Below are 19,096 nucleotides of genomic sequence, written 5' to 3' on the forward strand. Positions count from 1 at the left end.
TTTTTTTTTTTTTTTTTTTTTTATATCTACTCATAAAATTTTAAAAATATCAAAAAGAAAAAAAAAAAAACCCGAAAACCTATTAATTTTTTAAAATATAAATTTAAGGATTTATTAAATATTTTTTCTTATTTAACCTATAACACTCATTAAATAGTTTTCTAAGTTACAAAATGGTTTTTCTTTTTGGGTATTTGTATAAATTTTTAATTGGAAAACTAATTAAGAAGTCTAAAATGTTTACCTAAAGTCATTTTGTCTTAAAAGGTAAATATTGTTGGTTTAGAAATAGCTGACCTAACTCTTGGAAGAAAAAAAAAATTACCTTTTCGATCGAGAATATATGTTATAAATAAATAAATGATGAAAGAGTAGATATTTAAATAAAAATTATATCTTTTAGCTTTTAATAAGATATTTTAAGCATTAAATATGGATTAGAGGAAAGTGGAGTATTACGTTACCCTTTCAGAATTTTCCAAAGGCCTCAGGTTTTGAGCCATAAGTGTTGACCTGAAAAAGATGGTTGGGTGCTGCCCTTTTTACATGGCGCTCACAAAATTGTGGGCTCATTCTTGCCAGGGAAGAGTAGAAATTTCTGGAACATGACAGATATGAAGAAGGTACAGTAAATTTTGAATTTTGTTACCATATAATGTTATTATATTTACCTGATTCTGGGAAGGAAAAGGTCAAAAAAATACTGTAACATTTTCTCCTCGTTCAACTTTTAGTAGTCTAACGACATAATTAGACCGTTACTACTTCTATGGAGAAGAAGTATAAAATAATGAACTCAAACTCACCCAACTTTTATCCAACATGAGTAGAATTGGATGTTTACCGCTACTAAATATTGTCTATTTCGACCCATTACGTATCGTCGTCCGCTTCACGGTTTTAAAACGTGTCTGTTAAGGGAGAGGTTTTCACACCGTTAAAAGGAGTACTTTGTTCCCCTCTCCACACCCTTATAAGGAATACTAGTACAGGTCGGAGTAGGGATAGATCTTCTCCATAGTAGACGCGTTTTAAAATCATGAGGTTGACGATGATACTGTAACAGGCCAAAGCGGACAATATTTGCTCGTTGTGAGCTTGAATTCTTACAAATGATATTAGAGTCAGATATTGGGTAATGTGCTAACAAGGACACTAGCTCCCAATGGGAGGGATTGTGAGATCCGGGAAACAAATCATTCTTATTAGTGTATGGAAACCTCTCTCTAGCAAACGCGTTTTACAACCGTGAGGCTGAGGACACTACGTAACGAGCCATAGTGGACAATATCTACTAGCAGTGGCCTCCGAATGTTCCAAGCTTTATGCAATTTTATTTTCAATTTTTGTATTGTAAGGAGGAGTCCTCCACCTTCATTTTCACGGTTTGAGTCATGGTTCCATTGATGTAGAAGCTTGTATAAATAGTACTTTTAACTCATAGATATTAAGATTCTCTCTATTTGAGCCTTATAATTATTCAAAATAGGTTGAAAGAAGAATTCTACTTATTCCCACACACAAATACCGTCTACCTCCACTTATGAGAGACCCATAACTCGATCACAAACAAACTTGGGCTGCTAATAACAGATAGGTTTCAGTATTAAGTGAAAAGAAGCCATGCTTGTTTACTGAGTTAGTGTAGAAGCAAGAACAAGCTGTAATAAGCATATGCAAAAATTGTTGACATCTCACACATCTGATACAAATGATAAAATTTTATGGCAGGATTGGAAAAGAGTTACATAAAACTATATAAACAAATGCATGGATGTTCAAGGGAGAATTCTAAAGGATCTTATTTCTATTGCTTTGTATAAACAGACCTCTCAGGCTTTGAGTATTGACATGACTGGGCACCGTGCAATGAAAGCGAGAAGATCTCCCCCCTGGAACGCCATGAACAAAGTTGGGGTTCTGGGTTTGGTCAGTGGCAGTTAAAGTAGTTCACTTGAGTTGCTATGATGGCAGTTCATTCCCTCACAGAAGCATTCATGTGGATTGGCATAAAAATAATCTTCTTCCTTTGGCTTGTCTGGAATGGCTCTCCGTTGCAGTGGCTGACCTTGCCTTTTCTCATGTGCCAATCTTACAGCAGCTGCAAAGTCATCCCAAGAAAGAGTACCATTCTGATGCATATCCACTAGTTCTACTAGCTTTTTCCTATCCAGTGTTATTGTTCTCTTAAACCCCAGGTATCTGTGAGCAGTATAAATTAACTCAGCCTGTGATAGAAATTGGGCATCCTACATTCACAAAGGAGAGAATGTAGCATACCTCCGGTGACCTTCAACAAGTCTTGCCATGTTACCGTCATAGGTAGGAATGAAAGTGTTACTGGCTACAGAAACCATGAAATCTAAAGCTGCCATTTGCGATGAATGATTCCGAAATAACTTCAGTTCTTCTGGGGATAGCAATGCTTCCTTTTTCACCTGCAATACAATAGGGTAATGCATTTAAGAAGAATTTGACGTTCGCTGTAGTGTAAACCTTAAAGACCGTTTCTTCGCTACTACAGTGTCCATTGATAGGATAGCTTCACTTTTTTCTGCGAAGGGTTTCCTAGAATGCTTCTTTTTTTTTTTTTTTTTGGTTAAATCATCAAAAATACCCTTGAACTACGGAGTTGGTTTCAATTATACCCTGGGTAACAGCTCAAGCCCACCAGATATTGTCCTCTTTCGACTTTCCCTTCCGGACTTCCCCTCAAGGTTTGTAAAACATATCCGTTACGGACAAGTTTCCATACCCTTATAAAGAATGCTTCGTTCAGCTCTTCAATCGACGTGGAATCTCACGACCCCTAAACTTTGAAAACTTTCATTTCAACCCTTAACATTTGTTACAAAACAACTCTTGCAGGCTTTTTGCCATTAAATTCATACATAGAAAAGTTGTCTTTGCTCGTGAACAAATCTAAACACACAAGGATAAAACAAAGACACATAGCATAGGTGAACCATATTTGTTGTCATCTTCCTTATTTCAACCCCACATCCCAATTCATGATATTTTTCCCAACTCTAACCCCAAAATTTACTTCCAATGGGTTTAGATAGGTTCACACAAACTACACATAAACCGAGACAAACTTCAAGAGTTTAAGTGCAACTTTTCAAAGTTTGGGTACATGGAAACCAACTCTACAATTTAACTTGTTTTTTTGTGGAGATGAAAAAACTAGCTTGATGTGAAAAAAAGTGCAAGGATTTCCCAGAAAGGCGTGCTAAGTTTCAACCAATTCTCTTCACAGATATTTTCCAAAGGAGTGCACCAGAAGGTGTAAATTCATGCAGATGACATCAAAGGTCGTCTGAATTCCAGCCAATGGCCTTCACAGACATATTTCAGATAAAGTCACATCAAAACGTGATAATTTGAGCACAAGATATTGAGATAGTACTCACAGTCATTGGGAAGGCTTCCCTGAGAGTTGCAAGCCTCCGTTCACTACCATAAATCTCCCCGGCAGCAATATATAACTGTGTCTCCTTGTTAAAACCCAAGGCCTGTAGTGTCAGTGCCGCTTCCTCTGGAGTCAGAGGACACAGACCCTGTGATCTCCTCTCTTCAGATAATATCTCTTTCTCCCTCCACCAAGGGAATGCATATCTGAATAATGTTCAACAATAGATTAGTATTTCACCTGAGCAGAATCTCCAGATGATCAGTTTGGTATAAACCACAACGATTGCGGAGATAGTAGAAGGTATATATAAACCAGAATATTTAGAGGGAGAAAATATAAACACCAAATTTGAGATAGGTTAAAAAATTTGCTCTTGCAACTGAAACCACCAACATGGTATTCATATTTCATAGAAATATACACCAGAAATTTGTAGTGGGTTATTATAGACGGATTGTGAACAGTAATAAGGAAAAGATTTCAGTGATTGGATCCTCAGAAGTTTAATTTTCACATTTACGAACCTCATTTGTTTGAGCTCATCGGCTTCTTTCGTCGTACAGCCATGTGTACAACCTGAAAAGGCCAGCATATCCATCTCGTATCTCAGATGCAAGACCACAATGGGTCCCTTTTCTTGAAGTAGACGAATTAACTTATAACCCAATGTTTCAATCTGAGGGGAGAATTTCAGTGCCTGAAAATTGACTCGACATCTGAGTTTCTGTAAGTAAACTGGGATTCCATTGTTTGCCAAGCGTGCATCTGTTTTATTAAAATGTAACACTGTATGCTTCTTAAAGAGAGGAAGAATCTGCACAATGGATTTTAAGGCATTAGATTAAGAGCATCGAAATAGATTAGAGCACAAGAAGATATTTCTATAGTTGAGCATAAATATTTTCGAAATTTCTGTATCTCGCGATCCAACTTTTGAACTGCTATGGAAATACAACAACACGCACAACGATAATGACTTATCTAAGATGTGAGTAACTGCAACCAACAAGGATAGAGCTAAAAGAATCATCTTCGCTCCCCTTTTTCACCCACTTGTCCAAACAACTCCACTCTCCCCAGATACTGAAAGAAGAACCCTTCACGGATTTTTTTTCTTTTAGGGTAAGAAACTAAACTTTCATAGAAAAAATGAAAAAAATGCGAGGGCATAAGAAAACAGGAGTCTGACACTAACTGCATAAAGAACTCCAGTCTAAAAGAACAAGACCAATATATACAATAACTTCTTTGGCTCTTGTTCTAATACAGATAATTACTTCTAATCTTTTTATAGAGCGAAATAAACCGAACTTTTTTAGATCCATCATTTTCTCTGACACGATAGAGCATGCGTTAAGATGCAATCCAGTTTGCAGAAAATGCTAAATTCAGGAACATGTCTAAGATATTATCAATTCTCATTATGATGTAGACGTCTTGATGCAATTGCATTGCATGGACTCAAAATATTCCTTAAAATTTCACGATTCATGTGATTCAGTAAAAAGATTATACAGCCCTAGGGTAGGCTTGCAATATATCATCTCTAGCAGCCTGGAACAACTGATATGGAGTGGTCTATTAAGCGTTGCCCTAACAGTACCTCCCCCCTTTGCCCTTAGACATCATTCAATTACTAAGAGTAAGAATCTGGTAATTGGGACGTCTTCTTACAGCACCAAAATCTGGTGATGATACTTCCAGCAGATTTTGGAGGATGTTTGGTGAATAACAATCCTCTAACAGATACATATTCTAGGCTGTATAATCTCTCTGAGCGTGAGCAGAAATTGGTTCAAAATCCAGTTTGGGGGGCAGGCGGCCTCGTTAGGTTTGAGTAAAGGCAACAAAAAATTGACGTAGAGTACCAGTGAGATCACCGATTCAGGAAAGACTCAATTTAGACCAAGCATTACCTCAACAAGATAATAATCTCAAAGCTGCACTTGATTGGTATCTACATACAATTTGGTAATATCCCAGAAGCATCGTTTGACCATCCAAGGAACCTAAATTTGCATCTAATGAGAAATATGAAAAACTAGGCGTGATGATGATAGCCTATCATTTCTGCAATTAGATCATGGACATTCTCATGCACTACCATCTGATCTTGGTTGTATATATGTATATAAAAGATAAGCAATATGAAAAAACTAGTGTACAAGTGAGAAAAAATAATACGAACCTGTTCTAAATAATATTTTTCATTTGACCAGCTAACTGGAGGCATGGCAAATGGTATAAAGCCATACTTCCTATTGAACTTTTTGGGTAGTCTTCTGACAATGCGGACTTCGTCTCTCAGCGAATCAATAAAATGCTTCACATTAAATATGTCATCAAAATTACTGCACGAGAGCTCAGTGTTAACATACTGGAATTTTTGTTAGAGAAAGTAACCAAATCACAGATAGCAAGAAAAGGAACATACCTCGGATCCGCCCAAAAAGATGTTTTATCAAGTTCTGGAACAACCAACGTCAAGTTCAAAAGGCGAGCAACAGTCACCATATCACAGATCTGAAATGCTTAATTAGATGAGTCCAATATATCATCCTTTGAAGGAAAAGTACAAACAATAACATAGGCATAAATTAGGAAGACGTGGGGGGAAGAAGCAAGTCAAAAAGTGCACACCGCAGCACGCATCTGATTTAAGCCCCCATTGCAGGACACTCGAAGATAACCATTACTTGAATAGTTCCCTGCACAAATTGAGGTCTTTAAGTCAAATTCTCCCCAAAGCAGTTTGCGGAAAAGATACATTTAGAGATTGAATGATATGGTAGCCAGACTGGAATGGATGAATTATCCAAGAAGCTCAACAGTGATGCCACTGAAGTTCCATAGCTTATTTGTAGGAAGAGCGCAAAGGAAAATTGATTCCACAAATTAAAAAGGGAAATAATATCATTGCTTTTTATCCAATAAGCTTGATTGATCAGATAACGCATGTAACAACCTAAGCACACCGCTAGTAGATATTGTCCGCTGCGGCTCGTTCTATATAACCGTCAGTCTCACGATTTTAAAACTCGTTTACAAGGGAGAGGTTTCCACACCCTTACAATGAATGCTCCGTTCCCCTCTCCAACCGATGTGGGATCTCACAACACATTTCGACATCAGGTGTAACTTTGTAATATATAGAATAACATTGGTGGTTTCCACAATTCATAGATACTTCTAATCTCAAGCAAAAAGAACCAATTAAGAGATGTTGGTGAACTCGACCGTCCATGCTCTTAAGCTAAACAAATCCACCAGCTGGACGGTGCAGTGACTCTATACTGTAATAAACTAAATCCATAGACGAAACTTTTCATTGAAAAAATGAAAACAAACTAAACTAAACTCAATAATGGCTACTCTTGTATGCGTTGCTTTCAAACCAAGACAATCCAATGAGAACGGTGGTGGTCACATTGATACCTTAAGACATGCCCTTACGCAATGCTCAGAAATTAAGAACTCCGCACACAGCAACAAGAACAAACGTATTTATGCATATCATTGCGCTAATCAAACACACCTAAACTCCAACAGACTCCGATGAAAGAAAGACGGAATAGATTAAGGAACTCACTTGCTGGAAGAAGCGGCGCCGATTGAATGGACTCTCCGACGTGTAGCGAGAGCGGAATCCCAGTAACTTGCGAAATCCGATTGGTGATATTGGATATAAAAAGTGGATGCCATAACTTCCCAAATGCAACGAGCTGAACAAAAAATGTCCAGAGCAAAATGCTGGAGCAGACGCGAACAAACCAAACCTGCAAACGGGTCCTCGGAACTACAGGAACTGGGAGTTTATCGGACCTAACTTGTACACCCTCAGATCTAACTTCCATTGCTCCGCTAAACACCACATTGCTGCCTCATTCAAGCTGCTCCCCTATCCAATCAATTCCCACATTCAAAATATCCATTCCGAGGCTTACGATTTCCAGATTTGCATCGCCGTTCGGGGATTGAAGCCCGCTCCACACCCAAGAACACAAACAACTTACAGTAAACTAAATTGTCGCAATCATGCAAATCGGTTCAGCTCGGGGAATTGAATCTCAGTAGATGGAAATCCCAAAAGGCTGAATCGGGCAATCAATCAGAATTTTAGCTAATGGGCTGTTTGGATTGAAGAAGAAACGGAAAAACATCAGAAATGAAGAGGGGTGCAGAATGGAGGTGGCGATTCACGAGCTAAAAATGAAGAAAATTAAACTGGAACAACAAAATAAATGCCTTCTCATTAAACTTTCCCGCAAATTTCTACCGTTTCCTATATATTTCCAACTCCGAAACTCAAACAAGGAAGAAAAGGAACGCTGAAATTTGCGTGGGACTTGGAAAATAGTGATTAGTGTGTTTGGGTGTAGAAGCAAACGGAAAGAAAGTCTACAAAATTGATGTGTTTATATTAATTTGATGCAATTTCCAGACATTTGCGGTCAATTGCATTTTTTAGGTTATTAATTTTTGTTGAGAAATGGACGAACGTAAGATCCAGTTTTTACAGCAACTGATTCCACTTCTAAATGTCTCAACAACATTATCCAACAAAAAAGGGAAAAAATGATCATGAAATCGAAATTCACCTTAAAAGAAAAAATTTGCAAATTTTTTTTTCGATGGAATTGGAAATTATTAAATGCTGTTAAAATCTTTCTAGATTTCTCTAAGAGGAAAGTGGTGCATATGCTGCCTTTCTACTGCGGAATTAGTTAAATGTTCAAAACTAATATAGAAAAAATAAATTTGTTCTTTTTTAAAAAAAGGAAGATTATTGTGGCATAGGTTGTAACTATTTTGGGAGAACAGAGCTTTACCGGGTAGTAAATAGTGTGACAAATATAATAAGAACGATCTTCAAAATTATTTTAGATAAAAAAAAAAAGTATAGTTTACTTGGTCGAGATATCACTTATAATCTTTAAAGTTAAAAAATTTATATCAAAGAAAAAAAAAAATCACTACAAATTTAGTTTCTTAACTTTAGCTTCTTTTAACTTTGAAGTTTGGTGGGTATTTGGTTTTTTATTTTTAGAAAATGTTCATAACCTTTTAATTTAATTTGTTGTCTAGCAAATCATTATCAAATTTGGAATTTAAAATTTTTGAAAAGTCAATGAAAATCACCTTACAAAATTAAAGGTCAAATGGAGAAAATATCAAATCCTCTTGTAATAATATGAAAAAACATAATAAATGTTTGCATCATTAATAATTTGTTTATAAATTCAATTTATTTCGATGTATGATTTATAAAGAAGTTTCAAAAATACTTTTAATAGTATTTTAAAAATATTCTTAAATATTCAAAAGTTTTACTTTTTCATCTATATATTAATGACCTATTAAAATCTTAGAAATATTAAACATATTTTTTATTTTTAAAATTTTATGGATATCTTATACCTAAATGATGTATTTTTTTTAGTGTGAAAAGTATTAATAATTTTTAAAAAAATTTAAGAATATTTTTAAAATAAATTACTAATAATTTTCATTAACTAATGAATACTAATGAATGATGAGGCATTCTTTAAGGTTAATAACATTGAAGTTGGTATTTTTATTAATTTAGTATTATTTTTCAAGTAAAATTGGGTGAGTCAGATTCCAAGTGTCAGATTCGCCTGTGGAAATCGCGCTTCGATAGAGAATCAAACACTTCGAGGAAGAATCAAAGAACTCGAGTGCATATTGGAGAAATGAAGTTGCAAGGAAAAGCTCAAGTCTGAAGCATGCAGAAACAGAAAAATCCCATAATCATCTAGTCTACAACATGCATCCTCTTGCAACAAAAACTAAATCCATTCTTTACACGAAAAGACAGATTCAGAGAAGCCATGGAAGTAGAAGTACATAGAATGCTTGAGTTTTCCTCGTCACCAAATCTAAATTACAATTGAAAGATGAAAAGAAATGATTAAATGCTATGGGAGACATTGAAGAAGGCCACATTCTGGTGGAGATTCCTCCACGGAAAATGGGACTGGGATTGGGGATGACAATACTAGAGTGGGCAGGTGAAGAAAAATGAGATATTTCAATCAAAATCACCATTTGAGTAGAGTAGAGGGTGAAAGAAGCCGTAAAATCTTTTTTCACAGCCTTTGCTAGTCAAGAGAAACTAGCAACTTCAGGGGCGTATAAAGAAAGCTGAATGTTAGGAACTACATACCGTACTGCATTCACACATGAAATCATACCATCACTTTCAATGCTATGCATTAAACAAATTCCAGTGATGATCAGTAGGTATATCTTTCCTTGATCTTTTCAAGTCTTTTGAGAATTTCCAAGAAAGAAGGTCTCTTGTTCATATCAGCTGCCCAACATTCTACAGTTAACCTGGAAAGAATGAAGCCAGAAGAGGCTCGTATAATAAATGACAAGCTATCTCCATAAATTGATCTAAAATGAAATTGTTTCTTTTCTTCTTTTTTTTTTCATGAGAAGAAGCAATCTCAATGTTGGGAGTAACATTGAGGAATCTAAGTTCGAGTGGGAGATATTCACATGAGAAAAATAACTTAACGATTAGGTTGAAAGAGAAACAGGAATGATCCACTTACTCTCTTAGAACAGAAAGGTATCCTTTCGCACGGAACACCGGTCTATGACCTTCAGCCACGTATTTGGCAGCTTCATACGGCTCATAATTTGCCAGTGGAGGGTCTCCCTCCAGCATCTGCACCAGTTGGAATGTTGCGAGTCAAATGTATATCTTGCAATAAAAATTTACTAATATTCCTGCGAACGCAAAAAATACCTCGTATAATATCATCGCAAAAGAAAACACGTCCACTTTCTTATCATATTTTCTGTGCTTAAAAACTTCAGGAGCCATATACCGGTCTTTTCGCCACATGCACAACACGATAAAGAAGATTTGTGTAGTAGAGAGTTATATAAAACTGAAAATAACGGTATGATAGGCACTACTTACAGCTCCCGGTCTCGCCTGTCATTTTGTAAACATCATGTGAATTCTGAACCTTGATGAGCTTGCTTAGACCAAAGTCGCCAACTTTTAGATGCTCCACACCAGAGCTGACTAAAAGAACGTTCCTGAAATTTCAAAATACTCTTCCAATAATAAAAGAAGATGACAGCAAACCAAATCCAAATCTACACTGAATACAAAATGACAGCAGAAACTGGTGATATGGTTTCTCAAGTCTNAAAAAAAAAAAAAAAAAAAAAAAAAAAAAAAAAAAAAGGAGTGGGAGAGATTGCATGCTGATAGAAGTTTGGAACTCACCTTGGTTTTAGGTCACGGTGAATTATAACATTTGGCTCGTTGTGGAGATAAGTCATTCCCCTAGAATAGGAATTGTTATCAAACTAATTAGCACGACTAGTAAAGTCCAAAGGAGCAAATATTCGACTTGGTTAAACATTAGATGAATTACTTTGTCATGACCATGAATTTCTAGAATTTTAGTACAATGAGATTTTAGATACTATGATATATAGCCTACTCTAATCAAGAAGAAAAAGAGACCCAACATCGAAATCAGTAAATGTCTCAAACAACCAAATGAGCTTGTTCGCAAATAAATGGTACACGGCCCGGAAATTTGTGAAAGTTTAGCGAATAGACTGTGCAGATATTCTTTCGATAAAATGAACAAATTGAAAGAAAGTCACTAAAAGATCTTATAGCATCATAGAAGCAGCATCTTTTTCCAGATAAAGCAATAGTGCAGGGAATTGCTTTCTATTTATTTCATCAGGTTTTTTTACTAGGCTGATACATTATACAAGAGATTCAAAGCAATCCAACATGACAATTTGTCGAGTAAAATGCCCCCCTCATTATGCATAAAAAAATAAAAAAAATAAAAAAAAAATAAAAAAAAAGAAACCATAATCAGGCAGCTGAAAATTAAGCACCCTATGTATTTGCAACTTGCAAGCATTTAGAGAAACCTGCTACTGAGGCTTAGATCTCAACTTATGCAAAGTAACGTAAGAAGATCAGTTCTGGCAACGCAGAATCCAAGTAAAAGGAAAATAAATTAATCTTTGGATTTGTTCTTTTATTTCCAATAATCATCGAAGAAACTTATTTATTCTTGGGCAAAATATTCAAGGATTCATGTTCCTTCACATTAAAATAATCATGCATGAACGTTTTTAAGAAAGGTACGATGAATTCTACCACAAATGAAAACGCAAGGTCTAAAAGGAAATAACGGAATTACATAGGGAGAATAATCTTCCATTTTTCTATTGGCAGTGAGGAGCCAAATTTGCGCAAAATTCATTTATCTGGTAATGTCCATTGCAAAACTACTAAAATGTTCAAAATTTCTCTTTTATTACCAAAAATTTTCCGGGGCATCTTAATTCTTTTCTATAAAAGCTTTAAGGAATCAATTTTTTTTACCTGGCGATGTCCTGTGCAAAATTTATGGCCGTAGCAGGACTGAGGGAACCTTTGTCCTTGAGGTACTGGTGAAGATCGCCCTAAGAAACCAATGTCACCCAGCATGAGTAATTACAACTTAAAAATAACAAAACCTAAAAATTTTCAGTATCGGAATAAAAAGAAACTCTGTCATTTACCCCTCTTAAATATTCAGTGATTAACATAAGTGGTTTCTTCTCAGTGACAGCTCCAAGAAATTGGACAATGTTAGGGTGGCGTAGCTTCACCAACAGATTAACCTCATGTCGAAAGTCCTGACTGAATGAGAAAAACCAACACAATTAACTCCACTCCCATTAATTTAGTAAAAATTTAGATGGTTATTGTAATTATTAAAGAAAAAAGATTTACAGAAAAACTAATGGAGGAAAGTGGTAGGAGGCTTTAGAAAGTAAATTTTAGTAAAAAAAAAAAAAAAGAGAGAGTTTTGAGGGGTTCTGGTGAATACTGGGACTGCTGGAATCAGATGTCAGGCTGCCGGTTCAAGGAAAGGCAACATGAAAAAAATATATATAAGAGAAAATTTTCCGTAAAGTTCACTGTTCTGTTGTACCTTAGGAATACATGCATGGTTTTAGAAGTCAATCACTTTTATAAATGATCGTTAATTTCTTATTTTATTTCCTTCAACGTGTTTTTTATCAATTAGAAAAAGAATGGGACATCCAATCGCAACCAGACAAGGTCTTTATCAGATGGAACTAGAAAGATAGTGGATCTTACATCACGAGTCTATCATCTGAAAGTGATGGAAGAATACGCTTTACAGCTACAGGGGTTCCACGCCAATAGGCCTTCAAAATTTCCCCGAAGGACCCCTGCAGAAGACAGGAATTATAAGTGAAAACTACTCTCTTAAATGAATTGATAATCATACTAACAAAGCATTCAAACCACAAAACAAAAAGCTTAACATTAAATTATTTCAGCACTCATTGACTAAAAGGCTCTCGGTTTGTATTGGCTAAAACTAATCAAGTATTTCAATCAATTAACACACTTCAGACCTGTACTTGCATTTCTTGACGCCGTAACTAGCAGAATAGATTTTGATTATAAATTGGTAAACCAATGGACTCCAGTACAGGAACTGCAAGCAACTTCCGAGTTCAATCATCATATGAAACGATTTATAGCAAAATCGTACTTGCAGGCAATTTCAAGAAGGATAATTTGTACCTTGCCAATAATAGCTGAGTTTGAAAAATCCAGTTCAGAAGGATCAACTTCCCAATCACATTTATTTGGCAGAGGAGGAAGAACAGGCTTCGGTTCAAAATGGCTTCCATTTTGACCCTGCAACATATATTTTCATGCTCAGACAGAAGTTATTAAGAAACAAAATCCTGATATGAAGAATATTCAGTTCTCTTGTTTCCCATCAAGAAGACAAAAGAACATTCACGGAGATGAAATATCTTAATCTTTCAATGCAGCCAGTTCAATAACATGCACATTAAGATGATGATATAAGATAAAACATAGAAATGAAATAAAAGGACAGCAATAACACGGAAGACTCGTAGAAAATGCGAGGAACTATGAGATATAACTGAACATAGTATGAATGTAAATAAAGCATCTGATTTTCACAGTAATCAAGAAAATATAGGAAGTAAGGAAGAGATGTTTGCTTGCGAAGAATAATTAATGTATAAAGAGACAATTATACTACCACGGCTAATCGGCACATGCATAGACACACAAATACAAAGAATCAAAAGGAAAGCTCTTCACTTACATAGGAAAGGCCACCATACGATTTTAATAACTCAATTATGTCATACTTTTTAGCTCCTTCTGCATCAGCTAGCGGCTGTCATAAACGATACAAGATCCTTGTAAATTCCACAAAAAAAGCTTGGACATTGAAAAAAATGCTAGACTACATCGAATAGGATAATGGTGCTAAGTGATTTACACACATGTTGCACTCGGTACTCTAACATTCACACAAAACAACGAAAAAAATGGAGGAATAGAGTACACATAACTAGTAAATATGAGATCGAGCTTATTTTGAACGCATGATTTTTCTTACCAATAGAGTCAGGAAAACTACATTTTTATAAGTAGCAAAATGTACAGAGAGCAGCTTAACTCCACTGAAAGAGAAAGAGCAACCTTGCGGCAATGGACCAATTGCAAAATAAAATCAATCCTTCAGAGTTGACCAGATTTAAATCGCAAGCAGTGCAAGTAGCTCAGATTAACCGGATATGGAAAGTCATTCTAGGAGTAGTACGATCATAAAGCCCTTGAGCTGCAGTCATACACTTGTTTTCGATTAATAAATTTAGTCTCGTGCCCACACACATACAGAAGAGACAGGTCTTTTTTAACGTGAATTGGAATTCTTTTCCGAGTTCTTTTGTCCGCATAAGATTTAAGCTGATGACCGCGGATTGCCCACTAGCCTAGGCTAAAAAACACAGGACACGTGCTGAATTACCGTATTGACTTGAAACTCAAACGTGACGCTATAATTACCGAGAAACACGAATCGAAATCTAATATAGAACGAGCGAATGGAAAATGAAACGTATAATCGTAATCGAGCCACCATATAAACACAGAAAATAGCTCCTATAAAGAATCATTTCCGTATAGAACAGGCAGATAAAACTTACTGTGTTCTTCCAGCGATCTTGGGCATTAACATCAGCACCGTGTTCAATCAAACACTTGGCAACGACGATCCAGCCATGAAGCGATGCAACATGGAGAGGAGTGCGGTTGTCATAATCTCTGGCATGGACAAGGGAGTGATCCTCCTCCAGGAGCTTGCGAACAGCAGCAGAATCATTTTGGTGAGCGTGCCATAGTATCTGTGACGTTCTACTCACTCTCGCTTTCTCCTTTTGCTTCTCCTTGCTCGTACCCGATGCCGATGACGACGACGACGACGACGACGAGTTTCCCTTGCCTCCGGAGCTCCCCGGCACCGGCAAACCGGCGGAAGTTCCAGAAGGTTTAGAGTTCATGACCAAATTTTCCGGATCTTCTGGATCGGATCGAAAGGGGAAGAGAAACAGAAACAGAAACTCTTAACTTCCACTTCAATTGGATTGAATGTGACTCTGGATATTTTTGGCTTTGTGGAATTCAAATTGCTAAACTGTAATTTAAGATCATGCGAGTTCGTGGGGTCGAGTCAAGAAAGAACCGCCAGAAATGTGAAGAACTTGTACTCGAATCTGAACAAAAGGATGAAGGGGAATGATTTTACCTTTTCATTTGTCGTTGGTGATTTGGAGATACCCGCTTTATTTCGTTTCCTTCCTCTCTTTTATTTTCCCATAATAATTAAAAATTCCAAACTGAAATAGATTTAACTGCACACGTGCCTTATTCGTAAATTGTATTTATCTAATTTACATTTTTTATTAAATTAAATACATTGAGTATTTAATATTTTAATTAGTGTGTTTTATTTACTTTGTGTTTACCTTATCTCTAAACTTTTAAAATTATTAATTTTTCTTTTCTATTAGACATAAAATTTAATTTGATGGACAACATATTTATTTATTTTTATCAATTTTAAATAAAAATTTAGATGTCAATAAAAATTTAGATGATTTATGACAAAGGAAACTTTTATAAAATCGTTATAATAAAATTTAATAGATAAGAACATGTTTAGTATGGTGTAACGGCCCAGATCCACCGCTAGCAGATATTGTTCTCTTTGGGCGTACTCTTGGGCTTCTCCTCAAGGCTTTTAAAACGCGTATGCTAGGGCTTTGGGAGTCCTCTCGGGCTTCCCCTCAAGGCTTTTAAAATGCGTATGATAGGGGAAGGTTTCCACACCCTTATAAATGGTGGTTTGTTCTCCTCCCCAACCAAGGAAGGTTAGGTTTCCACCCCCTTCAATGTCCAGCGTCCTCACTGGCACTCTTTCCCCCTCCATTCGATGTGGGACCGCCTCAAAATCCACCCCCCTTTGGGGCCCAGCGTCCAATGTGGGACATCACAATCGACCCCCCTTCAGGGCTCAATGTCCTTACTGGCACACTGCCTCGTGTCTACCCCCCTTCGGAGAACAGCGAGAAGGCTGGCACATCATTCGATGTGTGGCTCTGATACCATTTGTAATGCCCCAGATCTACCGCTAGCAGATATTGTCCTATTTGGGCTTTCCTTTCAGGCTTCCTCTCAATACTTTAAAACGCGTATGCTAGGGGAAGATTTCCACACTCTTATAAATGGTGGTTTGTTCTTCTCCCCAACTAATGTGGGACATCACATATACAATATGAATTATGTTTATGATATCAATTAAAATAGCACGAGAGAGAAAAATATTAATAAATATGAGATTTTGTGTCATCAAATCAATTGATTTTTTTTGTTAAAATAAAATATGTAAAGTAGTATGAATTATATGATGTTACAAAACTTTTAGCATAAACATGTTTATACACTATTTAATAATAATTTATATCAAATTTAATACTGAATTAATTATTTGGAAATATATTATTAAACGCATTTTAAATAACAATTTAAAACGAAATCCAATTTATGAATCTACCATCAAATACATATTTAAAGTAAAATACAACTATATTTTCATCATATATTGTTTTCAAATAAATAAGTTATAGTGTATAGTGGGAGTTTAATTTGGTAATCTTAGAAGCAAACACAATTCACTATTTTGAGTCAAGGGTTTAATTAGCCAAAATTAACATAATTTAACTCTTCAAATTTTGGGTACTAAAAAAACAATAATTCTTATTTAAATTAAATGAGTAAATAGTATTATTTAAAATAAAATAGTTCCTATATTATCATACGAAGGATGATAATTACGATAATTAGAGTAAAGTACCTATAATATAAATGGTAAAAGATAAGAAAATATTCAAAATTAATAGGTTTAGTTTGGTCATAATTCAATTTAACGATTCAGTAAATTAATGCAATTAAGAAAATCATATAAAAAAAAAATCTGAATTATAATAAAAATGGCCGAAAATGCTGCTAGATTCCACAGCCTCAGAATAGTCCAACAAGGAAGCTACGCTAAGATCGTCCCACATCGAAAAAGTGTGTGAGGTGGAGAGGTTGGAAGCAGTATATGAAGCAAGGAACTACAACCGTTGCAACATACTTACCTGGACGGGGTCAATGGGTGATCAAGAAGACTCATGGCCTAGGTTGGTGACCTCCATTGCACTTAGGAGGGGTGCCCGCCTAAGGTCTGCCCAAAGTGGCAGAGCCTACGTCATAATTTGTGGCAGTGGGGGCCTGCGTTCGCGCGGCCCCTTCCCAATGTACAGTCCAAGTTCTTCTACAGTTCAAATGCCTCTTACGTTTATAATCATAAGACCATTATTTTTTTTCTAGTATAAAACGATAAATTATTAATCTATTATGTGAACCCTAAGTAAACGATCATTAAATTTTCTTTAGGACTATTAAGAGGATATTTTGCGGTGATAATTAGTTAGAATATATCTCACATATTTAGGGAGTTGTTAGTATAGATTTGATTAACCGTATATTTTATTTATTTACCAGATTTAGTTAGATATATATTTTTTCTATTTTTAGGTATTAGTTGATAGTTTGTATCCTATTTAAACGTGTTAAACATGAATGAAGATCATACTTTCGATCCCAATTCTATTTCTATTTCTCATTCTTAACATGGTATCAGAGCACCGATCTTGGTGTTCTTAAATATCAAAATTTCCTTTATGGCGGAATCAGCCAAATCCAGCTTCAAAATTTCGGATGTTGATTTAACACATCCGTACTATATTCATCACTCTGATCAGCCAGGATATTCACTTGTTCCAATCAAATTAAATGGAGCAAATTACCAATCCTGGAGTAAATCAGTTATGCATGCTCTTATTGCCAAGAAGAAAATTGGCTTCATTGATGGCACAATTGAGGAACCGTCCCAAGATGCAAATTCAACCGAATTCGAACTCTGGAATCAGTGCAACAGTATGATAATATCTTGGTTAACTCATTCCGTTGAAGCAGATATCGCTAAAGGCATTATTCACGCCAAGACAGCTCATCAAGTGTGGGTTGATCTTCACGATCAATTCTCACAAAAGAATGCTCCAGCAATTTTTCAAATACAAAACTCGATAGCAACGATGTCACAAGGAACCATGGCACTGTCAACATATTTCACCAAGCTCAAAGCACTCTGGGATGAACTGGAAGCGTACCGCACACCATTTACCTGTAATCAACGTCAAATACATATTGATCAACGCGAAGAAGACAAGTTGATGCAATTGCTCATGGGGCTCAATCAGTCTTATAAAACGGTGAGATCTAACATATTGATGATGTCTCCATTACCTAATGTGAGGCAAGCCTATTCATTACTTGTACAAGAAGAGATGCAGCGTCAGGTAACTTCCGAACCTACTGAGAAAATCTCGATTGCATCAGCAGTGCAAAAGAAAACAATATATTCAAAATTCGCCAAGGACAAATTGTGTGAACACTGCAATAAAAGTGGTCATACAATCAATGAGTGTCGAATTCTTAAGTTTCACTGTAACTTTTGTGATAGAAGGGGCCATACAGAAGATCGGTGTCGACAGAAAAATAATTCTGGAAGGACAAGACAAGACAATCAACACAATAACCGTGGATATCGATCATCTGCAAATATGGCCGATGTTTCACAGTTGAATACAGAAGAACAGTCACCTAATTCCATTCCAAATTTTTCTTCTGAGCAATTACGACAGATAGCACAAGCCTTATCTGCAATCAATCATCACCCTTCTGGTAATTCCGACAATCACGTCAATGTTGCAGGTTTGCTTCCCATATCTACATTATCTATTAACTCTGCGAGTTCTAATTCATGGATTCTCGATAGTGGAGCTACGGATCATATAGTATCAAAATCTTCTGTTATGACTGAACCAAAGGCTGCCATCATGTCTGCAATAAATTTGCCTAATGGAGAGACAGCACGTGTGTCACATACTGGCAATATTTCTCTTAGCCCTAACCTTCAATTAAACAACGTTTTATGTGTGCCTTCATTCAATTTAAACCTAATGTCGATCAGCAAACTTACCAATAACTTGAAATGTTATGTCACCTTCTATCCTGATTCTTGTGTTATGCAGGACTTGGCTACGGGGAAGATGATTGGCTCGGGTAAACAATTTGGAGGTCTCTATCATATTTCTTCATCTCCAATCAAATCTTCAGCTCATCAAGTATCTCAGTCATCTGATTTGTGG

General features: G+C 36.0%; 2 protein-coding genes, 1 non-coding gene and 1 pseudogene across 3 annotated transcripts; 2 read left to right on the forward strand and 2 right to left on the reverse strand.

Annotated features, from left to right (window-relative positions):
- Positions 1–1,611: 1,611 nt before the first annotated feature.
- Positions 1,612–7,867, reverse strand: LOC111797402 (O-fucosyltransferase 3). Its single transcript, XM_023680392.1, has 8 exons — positions 7,005–7,867; positions 6,056–6,123; positions 5,850–5,938; positions 5,604–5,766; positions 3,940–4,229; positions 3,414–3,618; positions 2,281–2,438; positions 1,612–2,202 (listed from the first exon to the last, which is right to left on the reverse strand). The coding sequence occupies exons 1-8, from the start codon at positions 7,267–7,269 to the stop codon at positions 1,941–1,943; spliced, it is 1,500 nt and encodes a 499-aa protein (XP_023536160.1). The 5' UTR covers positions 7,270–7,867; the 3' UTR covers positions 1,612–1,940.
- A 1,296-nt stretch (positions 7,868–9,163) lies between these two features.
- Positions 9,164–15,111, reverse strand: LOC111807197 (annotated as a pseudogene).
- Positions 15,112–16,973: 1,862 nt separating this feature from the next.
- Positions 16,974–17,135, forward strand: LOC111782834. The gene has a single exon (XR_002813205.1). It is a non-coding gene; the product is annotated as a U1 spliceosomal RNA (small nuclear RNA).
- A 637-nt stretch (positions 17,136–17,772) lies between these two features.
- Positions 17,773–19,020, forward strand: LOC111802056. The gene is made up of 2 exons (XM_023686311.1): positions 17,773–18,659; positions 18,980–19,020. Exons 1-2 carry the CDS (start codon positions 17,825–17,827, stop codon positions 19,012–19,014), a joined length of 870 nt encoding a protein of 289 aa, XP_023542079.1. The 5' UTR covers positions 17,773–17,824; the 3' UTR covers positions 19,015–19,020.
- The last annotated feature ends 76 nt before the right edge of the window (positions 19,021–19,096 follow it).

This window comes from Cucurbita pepo, chromosome LG01 (assembly GCF_002806865.2).
Source record: "Cucurbita pepo subsp. pepo cultivar mu-cu-16 chromosome LG01, ASM280686v2, whole genome shotgun sequence".
Taxonomy (NCBI): Eukaryota; Viridiplantae; Streptophyta; class Magnoliopsida; order Cucurbitales; family Cucurbitaceae; genus Cucurbita; species Cucurbita pepo.